At 45.0% G+C, this 24,427-nt stretch overlaps 2 protein-coding genes across 2 annotated transcripts; one reads left to right on the forward strand and one right to left on the reverse strand.

Annotated features, from left to right (window-relative positions):
* LOC146546317 (uncharacterized) lies at positions 1-15,500 on the forward strand. Its single transcript, XM_085264564.1, has 3 exons — positions 1-5,234; positions 8,537-9,608; positions 15,362-15,500. The coding sequence occupies exons 1-2, from the start codon at positions 4,125-4,127 to the stop codon at positions 9,458-9,460; spliced, it is 2,034 nt and encodes a 677-aa protein (XP_085120690.1). The 5' UTR covers positions 1-4,124; the 3' UTR covers positions 9,461-9,608; positions 15,362-15,500.
* On the reverse strand, positions 15,224-24,004 carry mydgf (myeloid-derived growth factor). Its single transcript, XM_085264565.1, has 6 exons — positions 23,768-24,004; positions 21,577-21,627; positions 21,416-21,477; positions 20,895-20,976; positions 18,104-18,176; positions 15,224-16,752 (listed from the first exon to the last, which is right to left on the reverse strand). The coding sequence occupies exons 1-6, from the start codon at positions 23,927-23,929 to the stop codon at positions 16,673-16,675; spliced, it is 510 nt and encodes a 169-aa protein (XP_085120691.1). The 5' UTR covers positions 23,930-24,004; the 3' UTR covers positions 15,224-16,672.
* Between the last annotated feature and the right edge of the window lie 423 nt (positions 24,005-24,427).

Below are 24,427 nucleotides of genomic sequence, written 5' to 3' on the forward strand. Positions count from 1 at the left end.
CCATTATAGCCCAGATTTTAATAATATGTCTGCATTAAGTGCATAGTAATTACATAAATTGCAAAAAAGTGCAATAAACTACAAAAAAATTGAAAATCGTTTTTGATTTTTTAACATATATTTGTAGTTAGAGAAATTTAAGAGTCTTATCCCTCAAAACTGTAAATACAAAAAAGTTGCACAAAATAGTTTCCCACCACAGGAAATTTATTTTGAGTGTCTTCATAGTTTTATTTTTGAAATACACCAATTTTTATACACTGCAGGAAAAACAAAAATAAATATTATACTGCAAATTTGCAAAAAAGCAGCATATGCATCAAAATAAACTATTTCCAGCAGTGCAATATGAGTCCTAAGAATCCCAGAAACGACACAGAAAGTCATAAAGTCAAAGATAACTTTTAAAAAGAGCAGTATAGGCCCTGAGGCCCTGATCGCAAAAAAGACTACATTTCCGCGAAAATGACGTCACTTCCGGTTTCGGGCAGGTAATGGCGGAAATGCAAAAGTTCGCGCTCACGTCTATTCCAACGTAGGAAGTGTTTTGAACAGCTGATCAGATCGGTAAAGCGTGTTTCTGGAATATTATGTTTTTGTTCCTGCAAGCGCTTTTTATGCAGTTTTTGCAAAGCTTTATGTGGAAGCAAACCGTGACCGAGGACAAGCTGATGGCATCAGATGTAAGTACAACTCCTCCGGTTTCATATGCAAAAAAAATATTTTGCGCTAGCTTACACGGTTGCAGTGCTACTGGGATTTAAAAATAGTTACGCATAACAGAGCGTTCCCGCTCCGATCGGCTCTAAAGGGTTAACACACACAGAAACCCACTCAGAGAGTTTGTTGGAATGAATGTGCAATAGTAAACTGCTCTGCACTTCATGTAACATGAAACCCCAGAAATGTCATGCTCGTTTTCATAGGTTTAAATCATGGCACAATAAACTGTGAAATATTATCTGCGGTCATCTGAGCCCGAGTGGTGCTGACGAATTCATTCGGTGAACCAGCCACATCACCTCCTCAACTGCTCGTTAATAAGTTAATAACATGGTGCGTTTAGACATGTAGACACGTTCAAGAATTTAGTGTTTTAAGCGACTGGTTGTTGGTGCCAGACTGAGTATTTCAGAAACTGTTGATCTGCTGGGATTTTCCTGCACAACCATCTGTAGAGTTCACAGAGTGCGATCTGAGAAAGAAAATTTCCAGTGAGCGGCAGTTCTCTGGGTGAAGATGCCTTGTTGATGTCAGAGGTCAAAAGAGACTGGCCAGACTGATTCGAGCTGATAGGATGGCTAAAAAAACACTTGTTACAGCCAAGTTATGCAGAGAAGCAGCTCTGAATGCAGCAGGAAACTGAGGCTACAGTTCGTACATGACAGAACAAGACGAGTCTCCGTTTCCACTGCAATCCTTGGATTTGGGTGGGAAAAATTTGGTGTAAACAACATGAAAGCATGGATCCATCCTGCCCTGTATCAGCGGTTCAGGCTGCCAGTGGTGGTGTAATAGTGTTGGGGATACTTTCTTGGCACACTTTGGGCCACTTGGTATCAAGCAGAAAAGTAGCAGAGTATTATTGTTGTCCAGCCCTTCGTGATCGCAGCGTACCCATCTTCTGATGGGCGCTTTCAGCAGGATAATGCGATAGTGAATTTCATGGCGCTCGAATGTCCTCCACAGCTACCAGATCTCAGTCGAACAGAGCAGGGATGTCAAAGTCATTTCACTCATCCAGGGACACATAAAGCCCAATCTCAAGTGGGCTGGACGAGTGAAACTCCACTTTCTGTCAGTGTAAAGATGGTCAACTACACATTCAATCACTGAGATGTGTTAATATAAGATAAAGAAGTGCAATTTCAACAGCACGTGTCAGTTTTTCTACATGAGAAATGTGTATAATTACAGAAAAAAGTGCTTTCATTTGCCCTGTCCTGACTGTATTAATAAAACATAAAGTTTTAAATGAACTGCTTTGGTGTAGTATGAACGGCTGTGGGAAAAGCTGTAAAACACATAAAAATACAGTTAAAGGTCCCAAAATGTATGCTCCCCTTCATATTTTCCAAAGCCACCCAGGGGGCCAGATTGGAGTCTTTTCTGGGACGATTGTGGCCCCCGGGCCTTTTGTGTGACACCCAATAGAGCAATATAGCACCTTTGGGATGTGGTGAATGCAGAGCCTACAACTCTGCAGCAACCTTTGCTTTGAAGAGTTAAGGCACCTCCGAAGGCAAAAGAGGGTCCAACGTACCTAAACTGGCTGGTGAGTGTTTGTCTCTGTGCTTCTGATCAATCTTTACAGCACTTTAAATTACTTGTTGTTCGCAAATAAAGCTGACTGATTAACCATTTGTGTCACAGTGAAATCCAGTGCAATAAAAATGCAATCTCCAGCTGTTAAGCGGAGCAGGACTCGGTTGCGTGCAGCAGGATGTCGTGAGCAGTAAGAAGCTGTAAGGTCAATAACGGCGGCTCTATCGCTCGCACGCTTTATTGTTTTGGTTTTTTTATCCCGGCTAATGGCCATCAGAGGCCGACAGCCGTCTGTCGACATGCAGGCAGGAATCTTCTTAGCCTGCAGATTACGCCGAGCCCGCGACTCTATTTTCACTCCCATCATGTACCTGTATAGTAAAATATGTCAGCGAATGAAGTCATGTTTCAGCAGGGCACTACCGGAGGAGTATATTGCAATGCTGACTAACAGAATGACAGATGCTTTGAGTGTTTCGCTGTTGAGTGACAGCAGACTTGTCAGGGCTTTTGTGTGGCTCTGCTGCCATCTTTTCATTTTGGCTGCTGCCAGTGAGGGAGGGACGCATCTATGCAGCCACAGCTGAGTGAAAAGGCACCTAGGAGGCATTTTTCTGAGCTTGTCAGACACAAGAAATCTAATCTAGACAGCCAAGAACTGGAATGTAAATGAGAAACCCGAAAATAGCAGCTGTCTCTGCGTAATTGGAACAAATGGAAGTTGGATGTGTGGTAGAAAATAAAAACAAGAAAACAACTGGGATGTAACGTGACACTGTTTGCTGACAGTTACAATAAGCTGGGGAGAGCCGAGCCACAGGCAGGCTGTTGTTTGTAGCCAGGCAGCTTATAGTTTCTGTCAAACCGCTGCTGATCTCAGATCTTGAAGGTCGCAATTATGTGCCCCCCCTACCCCCCCGCCTCCTACTATTCCTGCTTCATCCCTTTCTGCTGTTATCCTCCTCTTTTCCTTTAAACCCCCTCTGGTGTCCTAAGCAGCATTTAATTGTGAAGGGCTGAGCCGAGGAAGGAGTAATCAGATGAGAACGGAGGCAGGGGGAATCACGTGGGCACACATTCACTAAAGGGGGATTAATAACACTGGCGTCTTGATTGAACTTCGGCTGCTCTCCCTGGCAAATTGGAGGTGGGGCAAGGGGAGAAAAATAGTGACACGGAGAGAGGAGGGAAAGAGACGAGAGTTGTAAAGACGAGGACGATCGGAGGTTCTCAGATGAGAGCAGCAGGGAGAGGAGACACAGATGAGGAGAGAAGAGGGAAACAGAGAAAGGGAGTTAGAGCAGTGAGAGGGAGTGGGAGGAAGAAAGAGCGAGGAGAGGAGGCAGTGCAGCGCAGTGCGGGGGGGAGAGAGACAGGAAGGGAGAGAGAGAGAGAGATGTAGAGACAGGAAGCCTCCACTGCCACTGAGCCAGTGAGATGCAGGCAGGCAGAGAGAGACGACAGAGGGAGAGAGAGGCCCTCGGCATCTCCACGGCTGGCCCAGCGAGGGGGCGAGGGGCTCAAGAGCACTACAGCGGAGAGAAGAGTGGGAGGGGAAGCTGAAACTGAGGGAAAAGAAGAAGGGCGATACAATCAGAAGCAGGCTTCGCCAGGAAAAAGGGGAGTGGGGTGAGAGCCGAGGAGGGAAAAAGCAGATAAAAGTTTTGGAGACGGAGTAAGAGAGGGGAGAGGGAAGGGGGAGACGAGACTGAACATCAGAGCGGATAAAGCCCGTTAATGGCAAAGGTAGGAGGAGATTCGTGGAAGAAGAGGAGGAAGCTCTCAGTGTCTCAGGAGTCCTCCCGTTCCCCTTTTACTTCGTCTTCATTCTGCCAGGCTGCCGGAAAACATCTATCACCATGTTCTCTGACAGCAGGGCTCCGGCGCCTGGGGAGCAGAAAGGCTTCAAGTCCCACACCCCTCACTTCATCCCGTGGCTGCGCAATAGCTTGAAGCCTCACCAGAGCAGCGACCTGGGGCTCAACGGACCGTACAAATCCAACTCAGAGACCCGAAACAACCTGACCCCGCTGGAGAGAGCCAAGGGGATCGGCTTTTTCTCCATCCAGGGGAAGGGCCGTGGAAAAAAGGCTGAACTTCGGTGCAATGGGGTGGGGAAGGCGAGGATGCTGCCAGTTGCGCTGAGGGGGCACCACATCCTGCCAGGGAGCCTGGGGAAGCAGAGGGAGGACAGTCCTGCCAGGTGGAACCGGACTAAAGAGCTTGGCACAGACCGCAACGCACAGACCAGCCCAGGGGAGGGGCCGCAGGGACCAGCCAACAGCTCCTCCGCTGCTCAGGGCAACCACACCTTTGTTAGGAAGCACAGCAGCCACCTGAGCCCCCATCAGTTGCAGAGTGACAGCAGTAGCAACTCAGTGAAGAAATACGGGCCACTGCTTGGACCTCCTGCTGCTCCTGTTGCTGCGCTGCTCTCTGAGGAGCCAAACTTTAACGTGCCTGTTGTTATGTGTATGGAGGGCAAAGAGGGGAAGGTGTGGGACTGCGCCAGCCACACCACCCACCGTCAGAGAGACCACCGTTCATCCAGCTGGCTGAACTATGACACTCAGGGACTAATAGAGAGGCAGCATGGATTCAGCTCCAACTTCAGCTACACCAGTAAACACAGCAGGAGCTCCCAGAGCCAACGAGACCTGACAGCGCTGCGGGAGCCACCTGTGGAGGATCTAAACGGAGTTATCTTCTCCACCGAGGTTCCTCACGGGAGGCTCAGCAGTACGACAACTCTACAAGGCCCCGAGAAACCCAGACCGAGCTCAGAGCGCACCGCTTTCCTGGCTCAGAACCAGACGTGGGTCCAGCACAGACCAAAGAGCGAAGGGGAGTCACAGAGGAAAGAGGCCGGCTGCAGGAGGAAGGTGGTGCGAAACCAAATTAAACGGGTGGTGGTCAACCTGGAGCAGGTTCTCAAAGCCCTGAGGGATGTTCATCAGGAAATGAAAGAGGTAACATGACATATTTTTCTCGACTATGACTAAAAAAATGAGATGAAAGCTTTTTCAGTGTCAGATTCAGCCACGTCACCCTCTCAATCATCACATTTCACTCGAGCGACTGAGAAGTGAGAAATCCAAACAAAACAGGACAGAAAAGTTACTGCGTCCTTTCACATTCATTTTCTGAAAGTGTTCATGCTCGAGGGCCTGTGCACTGACGAATAACAAGCCGGTCTCCAAATGCACGTCCTCAGCAAGAATTTGCCATGCATTAAACAGTCAGCAGCACAGCTTGCATGAATGCAGCACCAAAATTTCCCAAATTTCCTCTGTCGTCTGTCTGCACGCTTCAGCTCGAGTCGTGTGCACATTTTCATAAAGGTGAATGAGACACTAGTCATGCCCCATTTGCCTGATGCGTTCAGAGGTTGTTGAGATGAAGGATCTCTCCCTCCACTCGCTCTTCTTATGGACAGATGTGCTCCAGGCACAGCTGGATTGCGTCCGACGCTTTTTATAATCCATTTATGTCTGAGTTTCTCTGCCTCACACAGTAAAAGTGACACATAAATCTTGCCTCTTGCCATTTGATCTGCCTCTGTGGGGTCACAGCTAAACCCGAGGTAGTAACCTCATCATCCTGGCTGTGAGCTTTATTAATAAAACCCCAACGACTGCACACACAAAGAAGGGAAAGAGGGGGGCGAGTAAGCAGACACTGAAATAGAAAAGTCCCAAATTTTCACAACAGCGACAACAGATGAAAAGGGAGATAAGGTACCAGAGAAGACTGGTCGCATATTTATTCCAAAGCCGTGTTTTTTATTCCGCTGCATGAGCAGCAAACCTCAGCTTTGTTTAATATTCATCACGGCTACGAAAAGAAATTAGTGGAGGCCTTTGTCTGAAGCTAAACAAATATTACACTAAAGATCTCTCTCACACACTGGAGGAGGAAAAGACATCACAAAAGTGGGCTTGCACTTGAATATGATAGCGATCCTCTGCTGAGGCGCTTTGATAGATCAAAAAACTGAACTATGACTCAGAACTTCAAGAGAAACAACAACAGAATTGAACTTAAAGAGCTAAACGCAACTTAAATACCGGCGCTCCACAACAAACGTCTCTCGGTACTCATCAGGAGGACCTGCAGGGTCAACCCCCCCACACTGCTTCTAACAAACACCCTTGGGGGAAGCACATGAAAACCAGGGTCCTCTGCACTTTTATCTCATCTGATTTCTGACATTAACGAGCAGCACCTGCCCAGAGTCACTGGATGTGCATATACACGCTGTACTTCAAAGCAATATGAAATGCCTCGCTCAAACAGCTCCAGCATTAAAAAAAGACAGAGAGAGACAAATCAGGTCATCCACTGACATCAGCAAGGATATTGAACACGGCGAACAAAACAATCCAGCACGGACCGAGGATTTATCCGTGCACATTGAGCAGGTGGCGTGATGGGTCAAGCATTTTCCCCAGAGTAATTTCCTCCAATCTCTTCCATCTATGTATGGCTGTGTGTGTGGCTGTTTCTTCTAGTCTTGTTGTGTGGGTTGTGTGTGTGGATGCTCTGCACGCACTTGGATACGTGCGCGTGTGCCTCGTCTGATTTTTACTAAACTGGCAGGACAAATCTGATTTGTTTTACCAGACTGAGCTGTGCTGCTTTAACTTAGTTCTGTATGTTATGAAACATTTATTTGAGGTTTGCAGGAATTCATCTTTGTACAGCTCTGTTAAGCTCCTGCCAGTGTCTCAATTTTGGATGAGATCTGAGGTCTGTGGCAGATTTGACGCTGCGCTTGGGATCACTGGCCCCTCGTGTGATTCGATTTCAGCCAAGCTGTAGCTGTCGGACAGATGGCCTCACATTTACTCAAGAATACTTTGGTATACGGAGGAGTTCACAGTGGACTCAATGACTGCAAGGTGCCCAGATCTGCAAAACCAAAATCATCACCCTGCCACCACCGTGCTGACAGATGGTAGAGGGGTTGGTGCACCATGGTCAAACATCTCCACTTTGGTTTTGTCTGTCCAAAGAAATTTGTTCCCGGAGTTTTGTGGTAACATGCTAGCTGAGGCCTGCAGGCTCTGAGAAGTAGCTCTTGGGTTCTTTGCAGTTTCTCTGAGCATTGCACAGTCTGACCTCTGCTTCCGGAAAGATTGGAGCATTGTGTTCGACACATATAGAGGTGCTATATGTGCATATTTATAGAGGTGCTCAAACTTGCTGATGATAAAATAATGACGTGTATATGAGACGTACTGGCTGCTATTTACCTCTTAATTCCTGAGGAAGCAGAAACGGCGGCGTTAGCGTTTCACATCCTGGTGGATTAGGGGATCAAGCTGATAAGCATTTAAACACAGTTTCCCAGCTGAAATTCAGATCTTTGTGGAATTATGAATCTTTCCCCTTCTTCCCTTCGCTTCAGCGCTGCTGTCCAGGCAAAGAATATTTCCTCTTGTCAGCTAACTGAGGAAATGATCAAATTTAAGCCAATAGTTGTTAAGTGTGATTTGTTAAAATATCTATCATACATAATGCCAAATATTAAATGTTTCCAGCTGCACTCAAATTTGTGCTGCTATCGAGAGATTTGCTTTAGGAGTTTGACTCTCGGTGGTCAATTATGCAGAATTTATGGAGAAGAAAAAGCAGCAATTTGGAGATGCAAGTGTTATTTTTCTAGTGTGTTATTATCTCTATAATAAATTATGTATTGCAGCACTTTTATAAAACGAGTGACTCACAAGAGACAGGTTAAACAGAGGATGGTGCTACACTGATAGCGTTAAAGTGAAAATGCAGCTCGTGGTGTCTTTGATTAAACCCTCTCTGCCCGGTAACAGAGGCTTTCTGACAAAGCTCAAAAACTCTTTGAGTTTAGTCTAAGATTACTCTGATGACATCACCATGACATCATCTGTTTTCACAGGCTGTTACTCACTGCCAGAGGTGAACCGATCTGTATAAGGAAACAATGGAGAGCTCTGTTCTCAATCTATCGCCTCTCTTTTCATTCAGCACACAGAGCTGGACCAGCAGCCAAGCAGAGTGGCAACTCCCAAAAAGCTCAGTGTTTTACTCTGTGTGTGCAACCTTTGATCAGTCTGCTAATATGTGTTTCTCTAAAGGGGAACCTCGCCATCAGGTCCTGCATCCTCTTTCTTGGAGCAGTGGCACCAAAACCCAAAGCAAACAAAAACTATAGAAGACATTTTTCAATCACAGAAACTGGAGGAAGACTTCACTTACTGACTCTATCTTTATCTGTCAATCATGTATTTTCTAGGTGGTGCAGCAGATTGACCATCTAACATCAACCATTGATCTGAATGAGGAGGAGGAGGAGGAGGAGGAGGAGGGAACTGGAAGAGAAAGCACCAAACCTCCCAGCGACAGCAGCTACAGTTCAGGCTCGAGCTCCAGTGAAACAACTGTGGGCTTCACACATCAGAGGCTGTCAGAGCCTGCAAACCAGCCAGAAACTGGGTATTTATCTGGCACCCTGAGGGGAGAGCATCATAGCAGGAGCCAGTCTCCACCCAATGTGCAGCTGCGCCCGCTAACCTCTGGACTTTTATCAGAGAGGAGTTGGACTCTTCACCTCACCGGTAGTGTTGGGGCCTCACCCAAACATGGTGGGAAGCTGCCATACCCCAGTAACCTCACGACCCACGACCACACTCGCTCCCCCCAAAGAAGCCTCCCTGCTCGGCCTCCAACTCCTGGTCTTTCCCCTCTAACGGTAAACTTCCATCTCCCCAGTAGCTCTGGTTCTCAGCCTCACTCCCCTGGGGCTACCTCCTCCATCAGGATCATCTCCATCTCACCTCCCTCTCCCCTGTCTTCAAAGGCTAACCCACCCCCTGCTCTTAGCCCGTCTGTCATCATCCAGACCAAAGTGGGGTCTTATCAGACCACACAAAGCGATCTCCCATCTGCTGGGCCGCTCTCTCCATCGTCCAACCTGCTGCCGTCTGCCAGCTGCCCACCCACCGACTCAGAGACTGAAACCGAGTTCGCCGCTAACACGGAGAGGCGAGCATCCTCAGCGGGACCGTCACACGTATGCGCTGCGGCACAAGGCCACAGAGGTCGCAAGCCTCCACCTTACCCACATCACAGACTCTCTGAAAACACAAAGAAAGTGAAGGAGCCCCGCAAAGCTCCTCCGTACCCTGAGAAAAGAAGGCTGCTCTCGACCACAGTGTGAGACAATGCAGCAGGAGAGGGGGGCTGATCGAATGGAGCCATATTCACAGCACCAGCCACAAGTCTGCAAGAGTGGAGAGTGATTTAAGGCTTGCCAAGCTGAGCTGAGACCAAGTTTCCAAGGTGACAAGGCGCAGACGCAACTTGGGGTGAGTATGTCAGGAGGAACAGCTTGCTTCTGCTAATGTCCTCTTACTCTCTCCTTCTATACAAACCTCTCGGGTTCACACACTGAACATACAGAGGGCATCGTAACATCTGTCTGGTTAACTGCTCTGGTAACAAGAGCCTCTATACAGATGTTCACTTTGCCCTGCAGATCTCAGACTCCCACCGACTGCACAGTTAAAGGGCAAGGGACTGAAAAGGCCTAATTAGAGTGAAATTGCAATTATTGCAAAATGACAAGGCAAAGCAAGAAGTGATTACCTTAGTGCACTTCAGCCCATGCAGCCAAAGAGGTCCACTCACATGTATCAGCATCGTCTGAGGTGGATAATTGCTGTCTCACTGCAGCTCAGGCTACCTTGGCTTGCAGTGTTAAAGAGCACATGCGGGGGAAGTGAGGTCAGAGATCTGTGACAGAGCTAGAGACAAGAAAACGTGTCATAATATGAAAAACTTTGCAAGAAAGTGCCCGAGCCCAGTGTCCCTGCTCCGACTGGGTCACCAGCCTAGCACTGGGGTGCGCGTCAGGGGAGACAGGGGGCAGCTGGCCATTCGTTGTACCCTTCACCGGGCCCCTGGTGATACAAAAATCCCATCTCCTTTGCTGCCTCTGGCTTGACCGACCCAGCCACAATCTCCATCTGTTCCCCTCCAAATGTCAGGAGATGCAGAGAGAGAGAAATAGGGGGCAGGTGCGAGAGAGCAAAGAGAGAAAAGCAGACACGGGAATGCCAGCCGGATTAACTACATAAACACAGCACAGCAAATCGATGGCTCATTCATTTAGGTCAGCTTATGTTGTCCTCTCTGAAATGTTGCTTTGGGTTATTTCAGCTGGCTCTTTATTTTTCTCAAAGAATAAAGCTGAGGTTATTTTATATTCTCTCTCATGACCAACAGGCCCGATAAAAAGAGCCTGTTTCTCAATAGAGAGACCTAATGGTTACTGCCTGTGCCACTCAGAGGTTACATCTTCAACAGACGTCTAGTTTCAGTCTTTGTACAAAGACTCAGCTATTTACCCCAAATAGGTAAACACTGTAGAGCATTATATATATATATATATATATATATATATATATATTAGGGGTGCAACGATATTCGTATCGATATTGAACCGTTCGATACAGTGCTTTCGGTTCGGTACGCATATGTATCGAACAATACAACATTTGTAATTTATTTTATCAATTTTCCTTCTGACGATGCTGTCTGTGTTGAGCGCTCAGTGAGTCTGTGTTCGACTACTCCGCCTAGGCTGCACTGTCAAGCGCAGATCCACTGAGCGCTCAACACAGACAGCATAGTCAGAAGGAAGAGCGCAGGGCACCTCCCCCACCCTCATTCAGATCTGGCGTTTGGAATTATTTTGGTTTTCATGTGACGTATGACCCTGAAGGTAAGCGAGTCATGGACTAAAGTAAAACAGTATGTTGGATGTGCCACGCAATGCTCAATTACATTGGTGTGAACTAGTGTGTTAGCGCAGTTAGCTCGTTAACGTGTTGGCCGTCTATCCCCATGCACGGGGCGATCGGCGGTAGCTCGTTAACGGAGATTTGCCGTGTTGTGGCGTTAAGGTCATTTCAACGAGATTAACCTGACAGCACTAGTGGGAACACAACGAATATGACTGCACATTTACACCGACATCATCCTAGTGCAAAGACAAGTGGAAGCAGACAAAAAAAAGCAAGCATGCTACTAACTTTAGCCGAGTCATTTAGACAGCTGTTAGCACGTGATTCTCCTTATGCTGCTGAGAATATAGCCCAGAAGAAGCGGATAGTATAGCTTTTATTTTGGAAAGAGACATTTCTCTGTAATAAACTCTCTTTTCCAAAGATGAGTGATTCCTCAATCAGATACAGGGCTCGCAATATCGCTAGCCCGACGTCCCGGAGCTAGCGATTTTTCCAGTCGGGCTACAAAAATCTCTCTGCCCTGCCCGTCGGGCTATTGTAGGAAAAATATATGTCAATGCTTTTGCATTCTTTCAGAAATGTAGCTGGGTAATTATGTCATTGGCATCGGTGAGCCACTGTCAATATGTGACATATTGAAATCGCGTTTGAATTTGCGCTTGTTTTTTTGCTTTCACTTTGCAATCATGCGAACTGTGTATAGGGTTAGGGTTAAATTTAAAAACTGTACTTTTGAGTTAAAATATATATTTATAATTTTAATAAATGACAAATTAAAAATGCATGAACATTTTTTTGTATCGAAAAAATATCGAACCGTGACACCAAAGTATCGAACCGAACCGAACCGTGAATTTTGTGTATCTTGCACCCCTAATATATATATATATATGTATATATATATATATATTAGTGCTGCAGCGTTAATCTTGTTAAATTGACGTTAACGCAATAACCGGATTAACGCGGCAAATCTTCGATAGCGAGTTAACGCGGATCGCCCCGTGCTTGGGGCTGGACGGCGCTAGCGCGTTAACGTTAGCGCGGTTCCTCAGCCTCACAAACAGCTAGGAATGAATAACCACTGGTGCTCCAGAGAGCGCTTCCATCACCAGCATGGTATATGTGGGATTATGTTCATAATGAATATCACACAGTGATACTCTGTGACTCATTCAAGCATTTTTAGGCAAATTTTGCGATAGTTTTATTAGTAATTAGTCATTTTTGTGCAGATCTACCCCTCAGAGGTGTCTACCATCATGCTACAAGTGCAGTGCTTACATGCTTAAAGCTGGAGCGCCAACATGATGCTCAGAAAGAATCACATCCTGAGTGTAATCTGCTAACCTGTTAACTTTAAGGACTTAAAACCTTATGTGCAGCTGAGGTCAGTGGAGATCTTGTTAGTGTTGCAGGTGAACTGAATGGTTTTCCTAATAATGAGCAGTCCACACTAAAAATGCCACACTACAGCTGTGCAAAAACAAAACAAGTTTTCAAGTAATGAAAGTGCAGTCCTGTGGAAAAACTACATACATCCTTACTGCTTCCATAGGAACTGAGAAGCTGCGCTGCAGCCAGGCGCTGCTAATTAAATGCATTTGATCAACTGATCATAAGCAGAAGTTTTAGCAGTTTGCAGGTCTGAAGCATTTAGGTGTGTGTTAACTCGATGCCCAGGAGGAAATACACCAGCAGTGATCTAAGAAAAGCAATTCTTGCTGCCGATCAATCTGAAAAAGGTCATAAGTCCATTTTCAAAGAATCTGGTCCATCATTCTGCCGTGAGAAAGATTATTCACAAGTGGGAAACATTCAAGACAGCTGCCAGTCGTACCAGAAGTGAACATCCCAGCAAATCGACCCCAATGTCATCCTGTGCAGTGGTCAGGGAAATTGAAACAAACCCAAAGACTGCATGCCAATCCCTACGGGCCTCCATTAGCACCTTAAAGTTCATGACAATACATTTAGAAAGCAAAGTTGCACAAACCACAGACCACAAGGTTGGCCTTTGCCACTGGACTATGAGTGATGATGAAGGCTGAGGCAGAGTACGGTGGAAGCAAAATAACTGGACAATTAAAGGCAAGTCAAGCCTTCCAACTGCAACACAAATCACACTGTCTAATATTCTATTTCTAATTAAATATTATATATTTTAATCTTAATTAGCGCCATTATGAAAACACTCCATGTACAGGAATTCCCCACACTCATGTGACCTGGCCTCTACTGGACCCCCAGGGAAACATCTGCAAACACAGACAGGCGAGTAATCTCATCTCCACAAGCAAGTTTTACTCAACAGTAGACCTTATTTGGTGCCAGTGTCTTTGAACATACAAGAGCAAAAAGGAAATGCTCGACAATAACGCACAGCACCACGTTTGCGGGAAACCAAACGCAGCACGCCAGCTGTCGAGCACAGTGGTGGAGGCGTGATGATTTGGGTTCGTTTTGGAGCCACAGAAACTGGACACTTTACAGTTATTGAGTCGAACACAAACAGCAGCAGCTTGGCTGAAATATGTTCATGCAACAGAAAAAGCACAGCAGTAAATCTACAACAGAATAGCTGCAAAGGTGCTGCAGCGACCGAGTGTTATCCAGACCTCACCGGGACCTTGTTCCTGCAAACCTCAGTTCCTGCAACGCTGTAAAGACCAGCGGGCCAAGATTCCTGCGCAACGATGTGGAAGACTGATAAAGTCGTACAGAAAACAATTCAAGTTATTGCTGCTAAAGGTGGCTGCAGAACCACACTGATTTGCTTTTGGTCAAACATCTCTTAAGGCAACAAGTGTACAAGCTTTGTTTTAAGGGGTCACAAGAAGATGGCAAACATCCTCCTGAAGCCAAGAAAGTTGTACCCCTCAACCCACAACTTTCTGTCAGTTAGTAATTAAATCACATGAATTTAATTTTGCTCCATGTTTCTCTCCTGTCGGCCTGCACACCCTCTTGCAGTGGCTTTGTGAACCATTACAGTGTGTCTGCACCACATTTGAACAGTTAGAGGTATTTCAGTCTGGACAGCAGCGGGGTGGCAGGATGGGGGGTTCTGATCAAAGCTCTTTAATTGACGTCATCATAATCTAGGCCAATTCTTTGGAGAGTGTATTAATTCTTTGTGATGGTTGTACTGTAAAGGGAGAAGTTGAAAGTAAACATCTGTACCGCTGCCAGATGGTAAACAGCAGCGATATGTGTTCAGGGTTTGCATGACAGCATCGAGGCAGCTCCGAGTCCCATAGACGGAGTGAAATGATGATAATCAAAGAGCTACTGTGCAACAGAGACCTATTACTCGATGGAACAACCAACTCGAGAACAAAGTGTCTCATTTTCTCTCCCTGCAAGGCCACAAAACTAGAAACGAGAGTCTGAAAATGTCCCCGCTTTGCTATAAGATGCTTTAATTACAAATAAGAGCCTCTGTGGGAGTTTCATCGCACAGCTTGTTGTGATCTTAGCTCTGCCACACTTGAGATTTTCAGATGTTTCATAGTCACAGCTGTAAAAGCAGCGCTAAACGTGCTGGTTACAGTTCTGACGCTACGCTTCAAACAAACTTGCGCCGATATGCCGACAATCTAGATTACAGATTTTTCTCTTTGGCTTAACATAAAATGAATAAATCCCCACCAACTTTCTATCTCTATAAACCCATAAAGATCAGAGCTCTATAGATTCCCATTTGTGCCTGTGGATTTAGAAGAGCCTCGCTCCAAAGCTTTTCTCCCAGAAATAAAGAAGAAACAGTAGAAGCTCTTTATCTCATGGCAACATTTATCTGAGGACAATATATGTTAATTTCCTACGCCAGCAGAATACATTTTAAAACAACATTTCTTATAATGCTTATTTTAATTGCAAGTTTTGCTCGGGGCCTCAGATGTCCTGTACACTGTATTTATGCTGCTTATAAACTGAGTCTAAATTAGGGATGCATTAGTGCTGCTACTAAAATTACTGTTGTTCTGGATGGGATATGATGGGGTATAAAAATGCTTTCCACCGTGTTTACTGTTGCCCAGCTTTGACAGTGCTCCGAATATTTATTGTCTCAATGCTGGCACTCAAATCTTTCCTCTTTTTATGTTTACCCTCTAACAAGCTGTGGGAGCTTCAGTGAGATCATGACTGACATTAACAAGACACAAACATTGAGTTATCTCCAGAAAATGCCTTTATTGAGACGCCCATCACATTTCATCATGAATCAGAAGAATCAACAAGTAGAAAAAGAAAACGTACAAAATAAGTAACATTGGGTTTGTTTGTTTTCAAATCTGTCACGCCAGGATCTGGAGGTGATTATTTCCAGACGACGCATCGACATCAGCGGTGACAACGAGGAAAAGGGGAAACGCTCCTGCTAAGCATTTCCTCAGTTCCTTAGGATCACCTCCGGACGGACGAGGGAAACCGATCCCGGGCCAAACAAGGCAGAGAGATAACAGGTAACACAACCACACAATCAAATCAGCAAAATCCTCAAATCTGAAATCAATCGTCCTCTGGAGACTGGCGTGGATCTGAGAGGGCTGGATCAATGACGGGGGGATAAAGGTTCTCGCAACATCACGAGGGGGGGGGCGCGCGAAATAATGAAGTCCTTGTGAAATCTGCACATTATCCTCGCTGATCCACACATGTGGCACCGAAAGATGAAAGTAAAGGGTTCAAGGAGGACTCAGAGATACCTGCTGGCATCTCTTTTGCCTCGCGTGTTATCCAAACGTCTGTGCATGCCCTACATTTTAGTATTCTGTGGTTAACAATGTAACTGAAAACTTGTTGCAATAAACTCAAATTAGATCCATTTGTTAATGGGAATTTGTTTGAGAAAGATTTGCATCTTCTGCTGCAGAATGATGAAGATTTGAAGACATAAGTGGGAATACACGTGTCCTCTTAACATGTTTAAAAGCTGCTATCTGCTGCATTATGGCTTCAGGCAAAAACACAAAACAAAGATTTATCACAAGAAGAAGTGATTGGTGGTTGCTGGGGATCAAATGTGGTGCTTACAATCATCTGGAACGGATAAACAGAGAGAGATGAAGACAGAAGGAGGCAGTTCGCTCAACAGCGGCTCAGAGCAGAGCCAGACGGGGGAAATTGTTTATGTGCGCGCAGTGACGATATTGGGGAATACTCACTTTTCTCTCGGGATTACATAAGATGGATAAATCCTTCCCTAGTCTAAATATGTTATCTATACTCCACAAAGCCCCCAGACATCCTCTATACAATCACAGACATCCCCAGTGTATCAGGACACAATTCTTTGTAAATCTTGTAGCATAAGAAAAATAACAACTATGGAAGCACTTCATCTCAGAGCAAGCATTTTGTTGTTGTTGTTGTTGTTTACTCAGCTGATCCCTTTTGTCCCGTGTAGCTCCGATCCACTATAGCAACAAAGTATCAGGTAACTTTTGTAGCGACACAAAGTGCTGTCAGGGCAGTATCCAGTTTATCCTTCTTCAATTTTTAGTTGTAACTCAGGAAGAAATCCATCCTTCATCGATCACTGAGGGAAAAGCAGAGGCTCCAGTCGGAGCTCGTTGGGATGCTCTGATTGGTCAAAGCGCTTCACTTCTGACCAGCTACAGCTCGTCTTTTCGTGTCCGTCCAATCACGGTCAGTTTGGAGAGTTGAGCGCTGAACTTTCCATCCCTGTGGGTCACTTGAGGTTAAAAAAAAGAGGAAATGCATGAAATGCCGCCACAGATGACGACAGAGCAAAAACAATCATTCAGCTGCAAACAAAGCACAAGGAGAATAACAGGACATCACGTCTGTAGGTTTGATGAGCTCCACCTGCAGGTGAGCTGGTGTAAATGAGACATGCCTGCTACCTGCAGGCAGTGAGCCCAACAGCAACGTTGCTGATCCTGTTAAAGACCTCACACACAAACAGCATCTTTATCTTTTATGTATTTGAAAAAGTCTATATTTCAGCATTTTTCAGACATGCACTAAAAAAAAATGCTTATTTGCTTTTTTGAAGGGTGGAAAGAAAAAAAACACACGAATCTCGTGTCTGTTTATTATACGCAGAGCTAGAAACCACAGCGTGGCGAGCTTAGCTTACAAAGAAAGCAAATGATAATTTAACCTTTATTACACTGGGGAAGATATTTATACAGGAACTAAACATATTTTTATTCCAGGCAAGCAGTTCCCATAAAGCAGGGGTGGGCAATTCATTTCCCCAAGGGGCCACAGCTTATTGGTGCGGCCCTACACAACAGTCCCAGTGTATCATGTGGCCCCTTGGGAAAATTAATTGCCCACCTTTACTCTAAAAGCTTAAACATGATCAGTTATTTTGTACTTTGATGGAGTCGTACATTAAAATACATTTTTGGAGCTGAACAGTTGATGCATGTTGTAGCTGTTAGCTTATAAACAAATGTAAAGGAAAATGTGTAATAAGTGGACTTCAAGCGATTTAATTAAAGCCTTACAAATTAAGAGCCTGACCATAACCTTAAAACACGTCCCAGCCTAAAATAAAACAGCACTTATAATAAATCACCAGCTGTAACACTCACTGCCTCCATGTGGCACAAACATAAGGACATGTCAGCATGTCTTTATCTGCACGTCTGAGCTCGGTTGCTCTCCTTTCCTATAGATGCTAAAGGCTACTCGTAGGTTTGTAATTAATACGCTCTCCACTGTTAAGCAGTCTATCAAAACAAACCCAGACTGCAAGTGTTTTCCAGCATCTGTAACTGTAGCGTTTAATATGCTGAAAAAGACACAGGAAATTGCTGGTCGGCTCGACTCGTCAAATCCTGCTAATCACAGTCTGGAGCCTCGGTTTGCGCGGAAACGGAATAACAAGAAATAATGCTACAGGGACAAATGACAACCCACTCACAGCTGGAGCATATGCTTTAGAGGGAAATCAGCAGGGTACTTGCAGCGTGATGGAGAGGGAGGGAGGCAGACGGAGAGAAAGAGCAAGGGATTGATGTGACAAGCAGAGGGAGTTGATTGAACACTCGGAAACACAATAAATTTCTCACCTGTTGATTCTCCGATGGTGAATTCTTCTGGCTTCAAAGGAACATCACTCTGTCCTCCTGCTGCCGACTGAGACTGGAAACGCAAACAGCAGCCGCGATGAAGACGAGGAGGAGGAGAGCAGGGGAAGAGAGACAAAAAAGAAACAATGAAACAGAGAGGGAAACAGGATGAGAGGCGGCACAGATGACAACAATTTTGTTTGGAACAGACGGGCCGGGACAGTAGGAGGACGTGACGGCAAGGTCAAGGAAATGTTGCGCGGGGGTGGCAGGTGTGTTTGTTTGTGCGTGCAAAGTTATTTCGGTCTCATCATTCAAGGAAGTTGTGTTTTTTTCCCTGTGTGTTCGTCTTTGGCTTGCAGGGCACGGAGCTGAGCGGGAGGAGGAAACATGCGCTCGCACTAATGACAGAAAGTGTCAGGACTGTCCTTGCTGTGGGAAGGAGGCGTGTCGAGGTGCGCTCCACTTCACAGACGACCACATCAGACAGGCAGACCGCGCAAAGTGGCTGAGCTCAGACCGGGCGCGGACATTAACCTTCCACGAGACATTAAAGTGCACAGACTCGATTCCGAGTGTGACGTCAAGAAGAAATAAAGTTTTCGTGCTACTTTGACTCACTCGACTTGTGTTAGTTTGTCAAGGGCACATTATGGGTTTGTTGTATACAAGTGGAGGGAAGATGATATGTCCAACCCACCCATGTCTAGCTTATGGTCGGGTACATTCTGCTACTCGGGTGACAAATCCAAGTCCTCGAGCTACAAAATCCCGCAGCTGCAACTTTATCGACTTTGTGTCTGGGGGCACGCCTTATGTAACGGGCGCCATCGTTGTAGTAAAGCAACATATTATGCATTCGCTTTTCATTGATTTCTAAGTAGAGGGACCCAGTGCCGCCCCTTTTTGCAGAAGGCTCGTGTGCCAACATTTAAAGTTGAGCAGTTAATCAAACATATTTGATAGGTGATAAATCACAGAACACTGCAAAACATTATCTGCTTCCAGCTTTTCAAATGTGAGAACTGGCAGCTTTGCTGTATTTTATAATCACTGAAAAATTAACCGTGAAATGCTTCGGACAGCCATTCGATCACACCGAGGAACTTGAAGACGTACTCTTGGGCTGCGAGATGGAAGTTTTTTAAATACTTTTCAGATATTATGAACTAAATGAATATTAAAATGGTAAGCTGCTGCTTCTTTCTCTTTGAGTCCGATTAGACAAAAGTCTGAAGGCAGCTCATCCTGTTCACAAATCATTAAATGTCAGACTTACAATAATCCTCGTTCGTGCGGAGACGTGGCACGCACTGACATTTACATATCCAGGAACGAGGCGCAAGCGTCATTATCAAACTGTTTAATTAAATACAGCTCTGAGATTTTTTCTCTATTTGTCGCACGAGACGAGATAAAAGTGCAGATGGCGACAGCTGTGACGATCTTACAGCCCCTACGTGCTGGAGAAAAAGCATATAAGAAGCTGCTGCACACAAACGTCTGCCTCAGATTTGGTCCCAGAGGCTGATGAATGTGTTGCTGGTATAAAGGTGGATGTTTTATTATTTGCAGGCTATGCAGAAATGCTCATCAACAGAGTTTCGCCTTGTTTTTCCTGACAACTGTGCTGATGAAGCTTTAATCTCTGCACCGAAGGGGCGCCTGGAACAGCGAGGCAATACAAAGCAGAAAGTTTTTGTTTGTCCTGTCAAACCAACCGCAGAACTGTGAGGCGTTATGATGTGTTGCACCGACAGTATCGCAACTACGCTGCACAGGTTGTGGTGCAGTTTGACTACCAACAGGCAAACTTCAGTGCAAGGAAGAAAGACCTGCACTGAACCGCTGGCTTTAAGCGTGACTCATCTTGAATTTGAAAAAGAAACCAGATGAATCCAAGCTGAATGAGCTTACAGTGCTTTCATGCGATGTCAGGAAAATGAATCCCTGACTGGAGATATTCACGTGTCTGAGAAACCTCTGGCGCTTTAGACAGAAACACAGCGAACATGACGGCAGAAACTCTCGGTGCAAATTCATGATTGGCAGGAGATTTGGTGCAGCGTCTGCATTACTGCGGATGGTGCCTGGGCTCCGGCTCGGAGAGGGGATGAGGAGCTTGGTCATTTGCGAGGAGCTCAGAATCAAGCTGACATCGTAAGGAGCCAGCTGAGGTGGCTCGGCCATTTGATTAGGACGCCTCCTAGGTGAAGTGTTTTGGGCATGTCCATCAGTGAGGATAGCCCTCTAATATGCTGTTAGGCTGTAACCATTAGTTACCATCTATGCAGGCTGGGCTAGATTAGTGAAAGAGGTTATTTATTAGTAGTAATTCTGACAGAAAGTCAGTGGAGCGCTGTTCTGGAATCAGCTAACACGGTGTTGTTCTGCTTTGGGCCATGAGAGGATGGACGCGAGACTCCTTGTGGACATCCTTCAATAGTTTGCATCTTCAAGGACCAGCCCGAAAAACAGTGAACCAACCACACACCTGCAGGCGAACTCCAGCCAGCTTTTTAAAGAATCATGTGGAATATTTATCGGCAGTGTCCACAGCAAGTATGATCCTGGTTTTAAAAGCATCACTGAAGCACAGCCCTCCTCTGGAAATGGGATCAGCCCACTGACAGTAATAAATAACAAACTCAGCAGCACAAAGAAACAAAACCCAGCAATCACAGTTTTTCAGCTTTGTCCATGTTGAGCACTGGGATAATTTGACAACTCAAAAACAAATGAATGAACACAGGCCCACTAAAAGCTCAGCTAACAGTTTCTTTGTACTTACATACGCGTTGGCATACTCGATTTTGGTTCCCTTCAGTTCAGCTTTGAACTGAGTGAAAAACAGGTACGACTTCCCCTGAGGCCTGGCGGGAATGAAAAGGAAATATTTGCTGTCAGTGTCACGGGTTTGCATAAATTCATTTCAATCAGAGGTTAGAAGTTTGCTGTGTTGTTTCCCCTTCTAGTCTCTACCGCCACTGTCACGATTAAGCAAAATCAATGAGGTGACTCAGCAGACGCACACATTAGCGGTGAGGGTGCTCTTAGCATCGGGGTCACCGAACTGAAGAAGAAGAGTACCTCCGCGGGCTGCTCATTGGCCTGTGAGTGTTGTCCTGGTATAACTGCAGTTACGGGGACCTAAATCTGGTTACACAATCACAACACGGGGGCCCGACTTCCTTATGGGGACATTTTAGGGTGAAGGCAGGCTTTAAGGTTAAGGTGAGGTAAGCAGTAGTTGTGCAGCCTCCATTAAGCCAATGCAAGTCAGTGCAGCGTCCTCTAAAATCTGTGTCTCACCTCCACACAGAGCAGGAGAACAGTCTGTTGTCATCAGTCAGGCCCACACTCATCAGCCATTGCTGCGTTACAGAAAAAAGGGACAATATTTTAGCATAAAGACCGCAGTAATCAGTGATGTGAGGCTGGAGACGCACAGTGAGAGAGAGGGAGGGGCTCACCTCGTTGGTTCCTCCTTGAGAGGCGTACGTGAAAGAGCATTCATACTCCCCCTGCAGAAGGAGAATGAAACCAGGTGTTAGTGCCGTGTTTTGGATTCACCTACAAAACTTTCCTGTAAAACGAGAAACTCTGTGTTCCACTGATCTCACTCAGGTTTCAGTTTAACCTTACATAGAAATAAAGACAGAATATGGTTGCATGTAAACTCACATCCTTTCCAATAATACCCTGAACACTAACACGTTACTCTTTAGGAGGAACCCAAGAAGCTCTGTTCTGTCTGTGCATCGGAGGTTAGCGAGGGTGGTCTCTGCCAGACAGCTCCCCTAAGAAAAGCCCAGAAACGATTTCTTTATTTTGTACTGAGGTCTCAAAACCTTTCTTAATGCTAGAGCGTGTCAGATGTTGTTTATGGGGGAAAGAGTTGAGCCAGATTAAAAAGCCATAAGAAATTACCGCTGGTCTTTTTGGTTTTGGATGTTTCTTTTGCTTGTTGATCATCATTTAAAAGAACGCCGTTTAAAGTCTGGTCTACGTGACCTGGTACAGATGTTTAGAATTAGCCTGGGTACTGCTAAAAAAACAATTTCTCTCTATTCAGATTTCAGCGTAGCACGACAGACACGCCTGTGGTTATTTTCTGCCACATTAGTAACAGCTTTCACCAGTTTCAGCTTGAATAGTTCATTCATATTAAGCTTTTCAGCATCACGTAGACTGAATGGCTCCGTAACGTAGTGGTTAACATATTCACCTAACGTGTAAAAAGGCCCTTGGTTTGATACCAGGAGGAATCACAAACTGTTTGGGGTTGGCTCAGGAATCTGGTAAATCCAATGTGTACTGAGCCAACCTGAAAGTAGTTTTAAATATATTTAATTGGTCCTGAAATGACCTAAATGAGCTAAACAGGGCTTCCTGATGTGAAGATAAGATGTGCATGAAGCTTTAGAAAATGTGAATGAGGGCAATAATGTTGGACATCTAACTGCAACATTTCCTACTGATGAAGGCCTTCCTCTGGACCATTCATACTATACTAAAGTAATTAAGTAACAGATTGAAAAAATGAAATGAAAGAAAAATTCCAGTTTTTTCACTTTGTAGTACAGAATTAGTTTACACCTTTATTTCTTAAATCTCGCTGACAGATTCCTCTCATTTACTACAGCAGCATTTGTCTATTACGTAGAAAGAAATGAGAGGTAAGGTTGTATTTGCACTTTTTTTTCTCATATTCAGATATCTGTGGGAATAAATGTGCAGCTAATCTTCGGTCCACTGACAGAGAAGGGGAATTCCACTGCTCTGGACTCTGGACACTTGAGATTAAAGTGGGCTGTCTGTGGCCAACGACGCAGAGGGAGTCTGACATTCCTGGTTTAGAGCATGAAAGTGAGTCAGAGTCACACCTCTGCCATCGAAACGAGGAAATAACAAATAATAAGTCAAGCTACAGCTGGACGAGTCAGCGAGTTTCTTTTTCTATTTAAAGTAATAATCTAATGTAACAGCTTGTAAGATGACTTTGACTTTTTTAAACTGCGACTTTGCAAACACCTCCCACGTCAGAATATTAGAGACACGTAATGGTTCTCTTTGTCACCGCTGAAGCTATCAGGGACACCTGAGCTTTACCTGCTGTGACCAATGACGAGTCAGCTTTTCTTTGATTAATCAAACAAGAAAAACATTAATTCATTAAATAATTAGTTCGATCGTTAGTTTAACAATCAGACAAAAGTTGTTTTTACAATTTAAAGTGAGCAGTCTTTAAGTTAAAAGAAAAGAAGCTCTCAACCAATCAAAAGCGCCATTGTGACAGCGACGTGTCAGCCCCTCACAGGCTGTGTCGTCATCAGACAGCGACTAAAGCTGCCCAGCAGATTGTAGTTTTTCTCTTTTGTTGTTTCGATTATGTCATCGATTATGTCCGACTGTAATAAGAGAAGCAGACCTCAGCTCCTCAATGATAATTAATTTAGCTATTAATGTGTTAATAACTGACTGATAAATCACATTGGAGTGGGTTACAGTGAGCTGCGCGGTGAATTCAAATTTAATCCACGTAAAATTAAATTTTACGATTCAGGATTTATCGGTAGCTCCGTGTTTCCCTGCACGAGGGCTCGTTTTAAAGCGGGAGATTTACAGCGAGAAATAAAGACACCGCTCGGCGGAGGCACTTACAATGCCCTCGGAGAAGGTGTGCACGACTCCTCCCGGTTTCACGTTGAACTCCACCGTCTTCGCCTGCTCCTCGGACGCCTCCGCCGGGACACGCGCTGCAATCAGCGCGAGCGCAAACAGAAACGCCAGATTACCGGCGCAGGTGTTACTTTGACGAGCCATGTTTTCCTCCTCTGACCTGCAGCTGGTGCGAGCAGCGCCTCCGGTGTCCCGTCCACTGTGAGTGTCGTCACACTCCACGTCACGAACGCTGTAAAACAGAGACAAAAGGGCTACGAGTAACATCACCGCGCGTGACTGACAGATAATAATAATAATAATAATAATAATAATAATAATAATAATAATAATAATAATAATAATAACTGTGTTAAATGTTGACTGAATAAAGTTACTTTAATGGAGACGCTGACCGTGTTGGCCACACGGTGTCGCTGTAGTTTAACCAATTTTACATAGTACTTTATGTTTAAGGGATACTAAGGGTATTATTATTATTATCATTATTATTATTTAAACACGAAGAAATAATTTAATTTTAGCATTTTATTTTACTTGTTGTTATTATACAAGTGATGTAACAAAATAGAGATAAATAACAGAGAGATAAGAGGTGTGAAAGAGTTTCTATATTTGTCCTTGTGGCAGTAGAGATAATTC

Source organism: Mchenga conophoros, linkage group LG23 (genome assembly GCF_057382185.1).
Source record: "Mchenga conophoros isolate Kocher_MC1m ecotype Shallow Benthic linkage group LG23, M_conophoros_male_GT1.1, whole genome shotgun sequence".
NCBI classification, from domain to species: Eukaryota; Metazoa; Chordata; class Actinopteri; order Cichliformes; family Cichlidae; genus Mchenga; species Mchenga conophoros.

What these genes read in the sequence shown, in the direction of transcription:
- LOC146546317 (XM_085264564.1), top strand. Translation starts at nt 4,125, where the DNA reads ATGTTCTCTGACAGCAGGGCTCCGGCGCCTGGGGAGCAGAAAGGCTTC. An exon ending in TTCATCAGGAAATGAAAGAG is followed by an intron (nt 5,235 to 8,536) that starts GTAACATGACAT and finishes TGTATTTTCTAG; the next exon opens with GTGGTGCAGCAGATTGACCA.
- mydgf (XM_085264565.1), bottom strand. Translation starts at nt 23,929, where the DNA reads ATGGCTCGTCAAAGTAACACCTGCGCCGGTAATCTGGCGTTTCTGTTT. An exon ending in TTCTCCTGCTCTGTGTGGAG is followed by an intron (nt 20,977 to 21,415) that starts GTGAGACACAGA and finishes CATTCCCGCCAG; the next exon opens with GCCTCAGGGGAAGTCGTACC. An exon ending in CACCATCGGAGAATCAACAG is followed by an intron (nt 16,753 to 18,103) that starts GTGAGAAATTTA and finishes TTTAACCTCAAG; the next exon opens with TGACCCACAGGGATGGAAAG.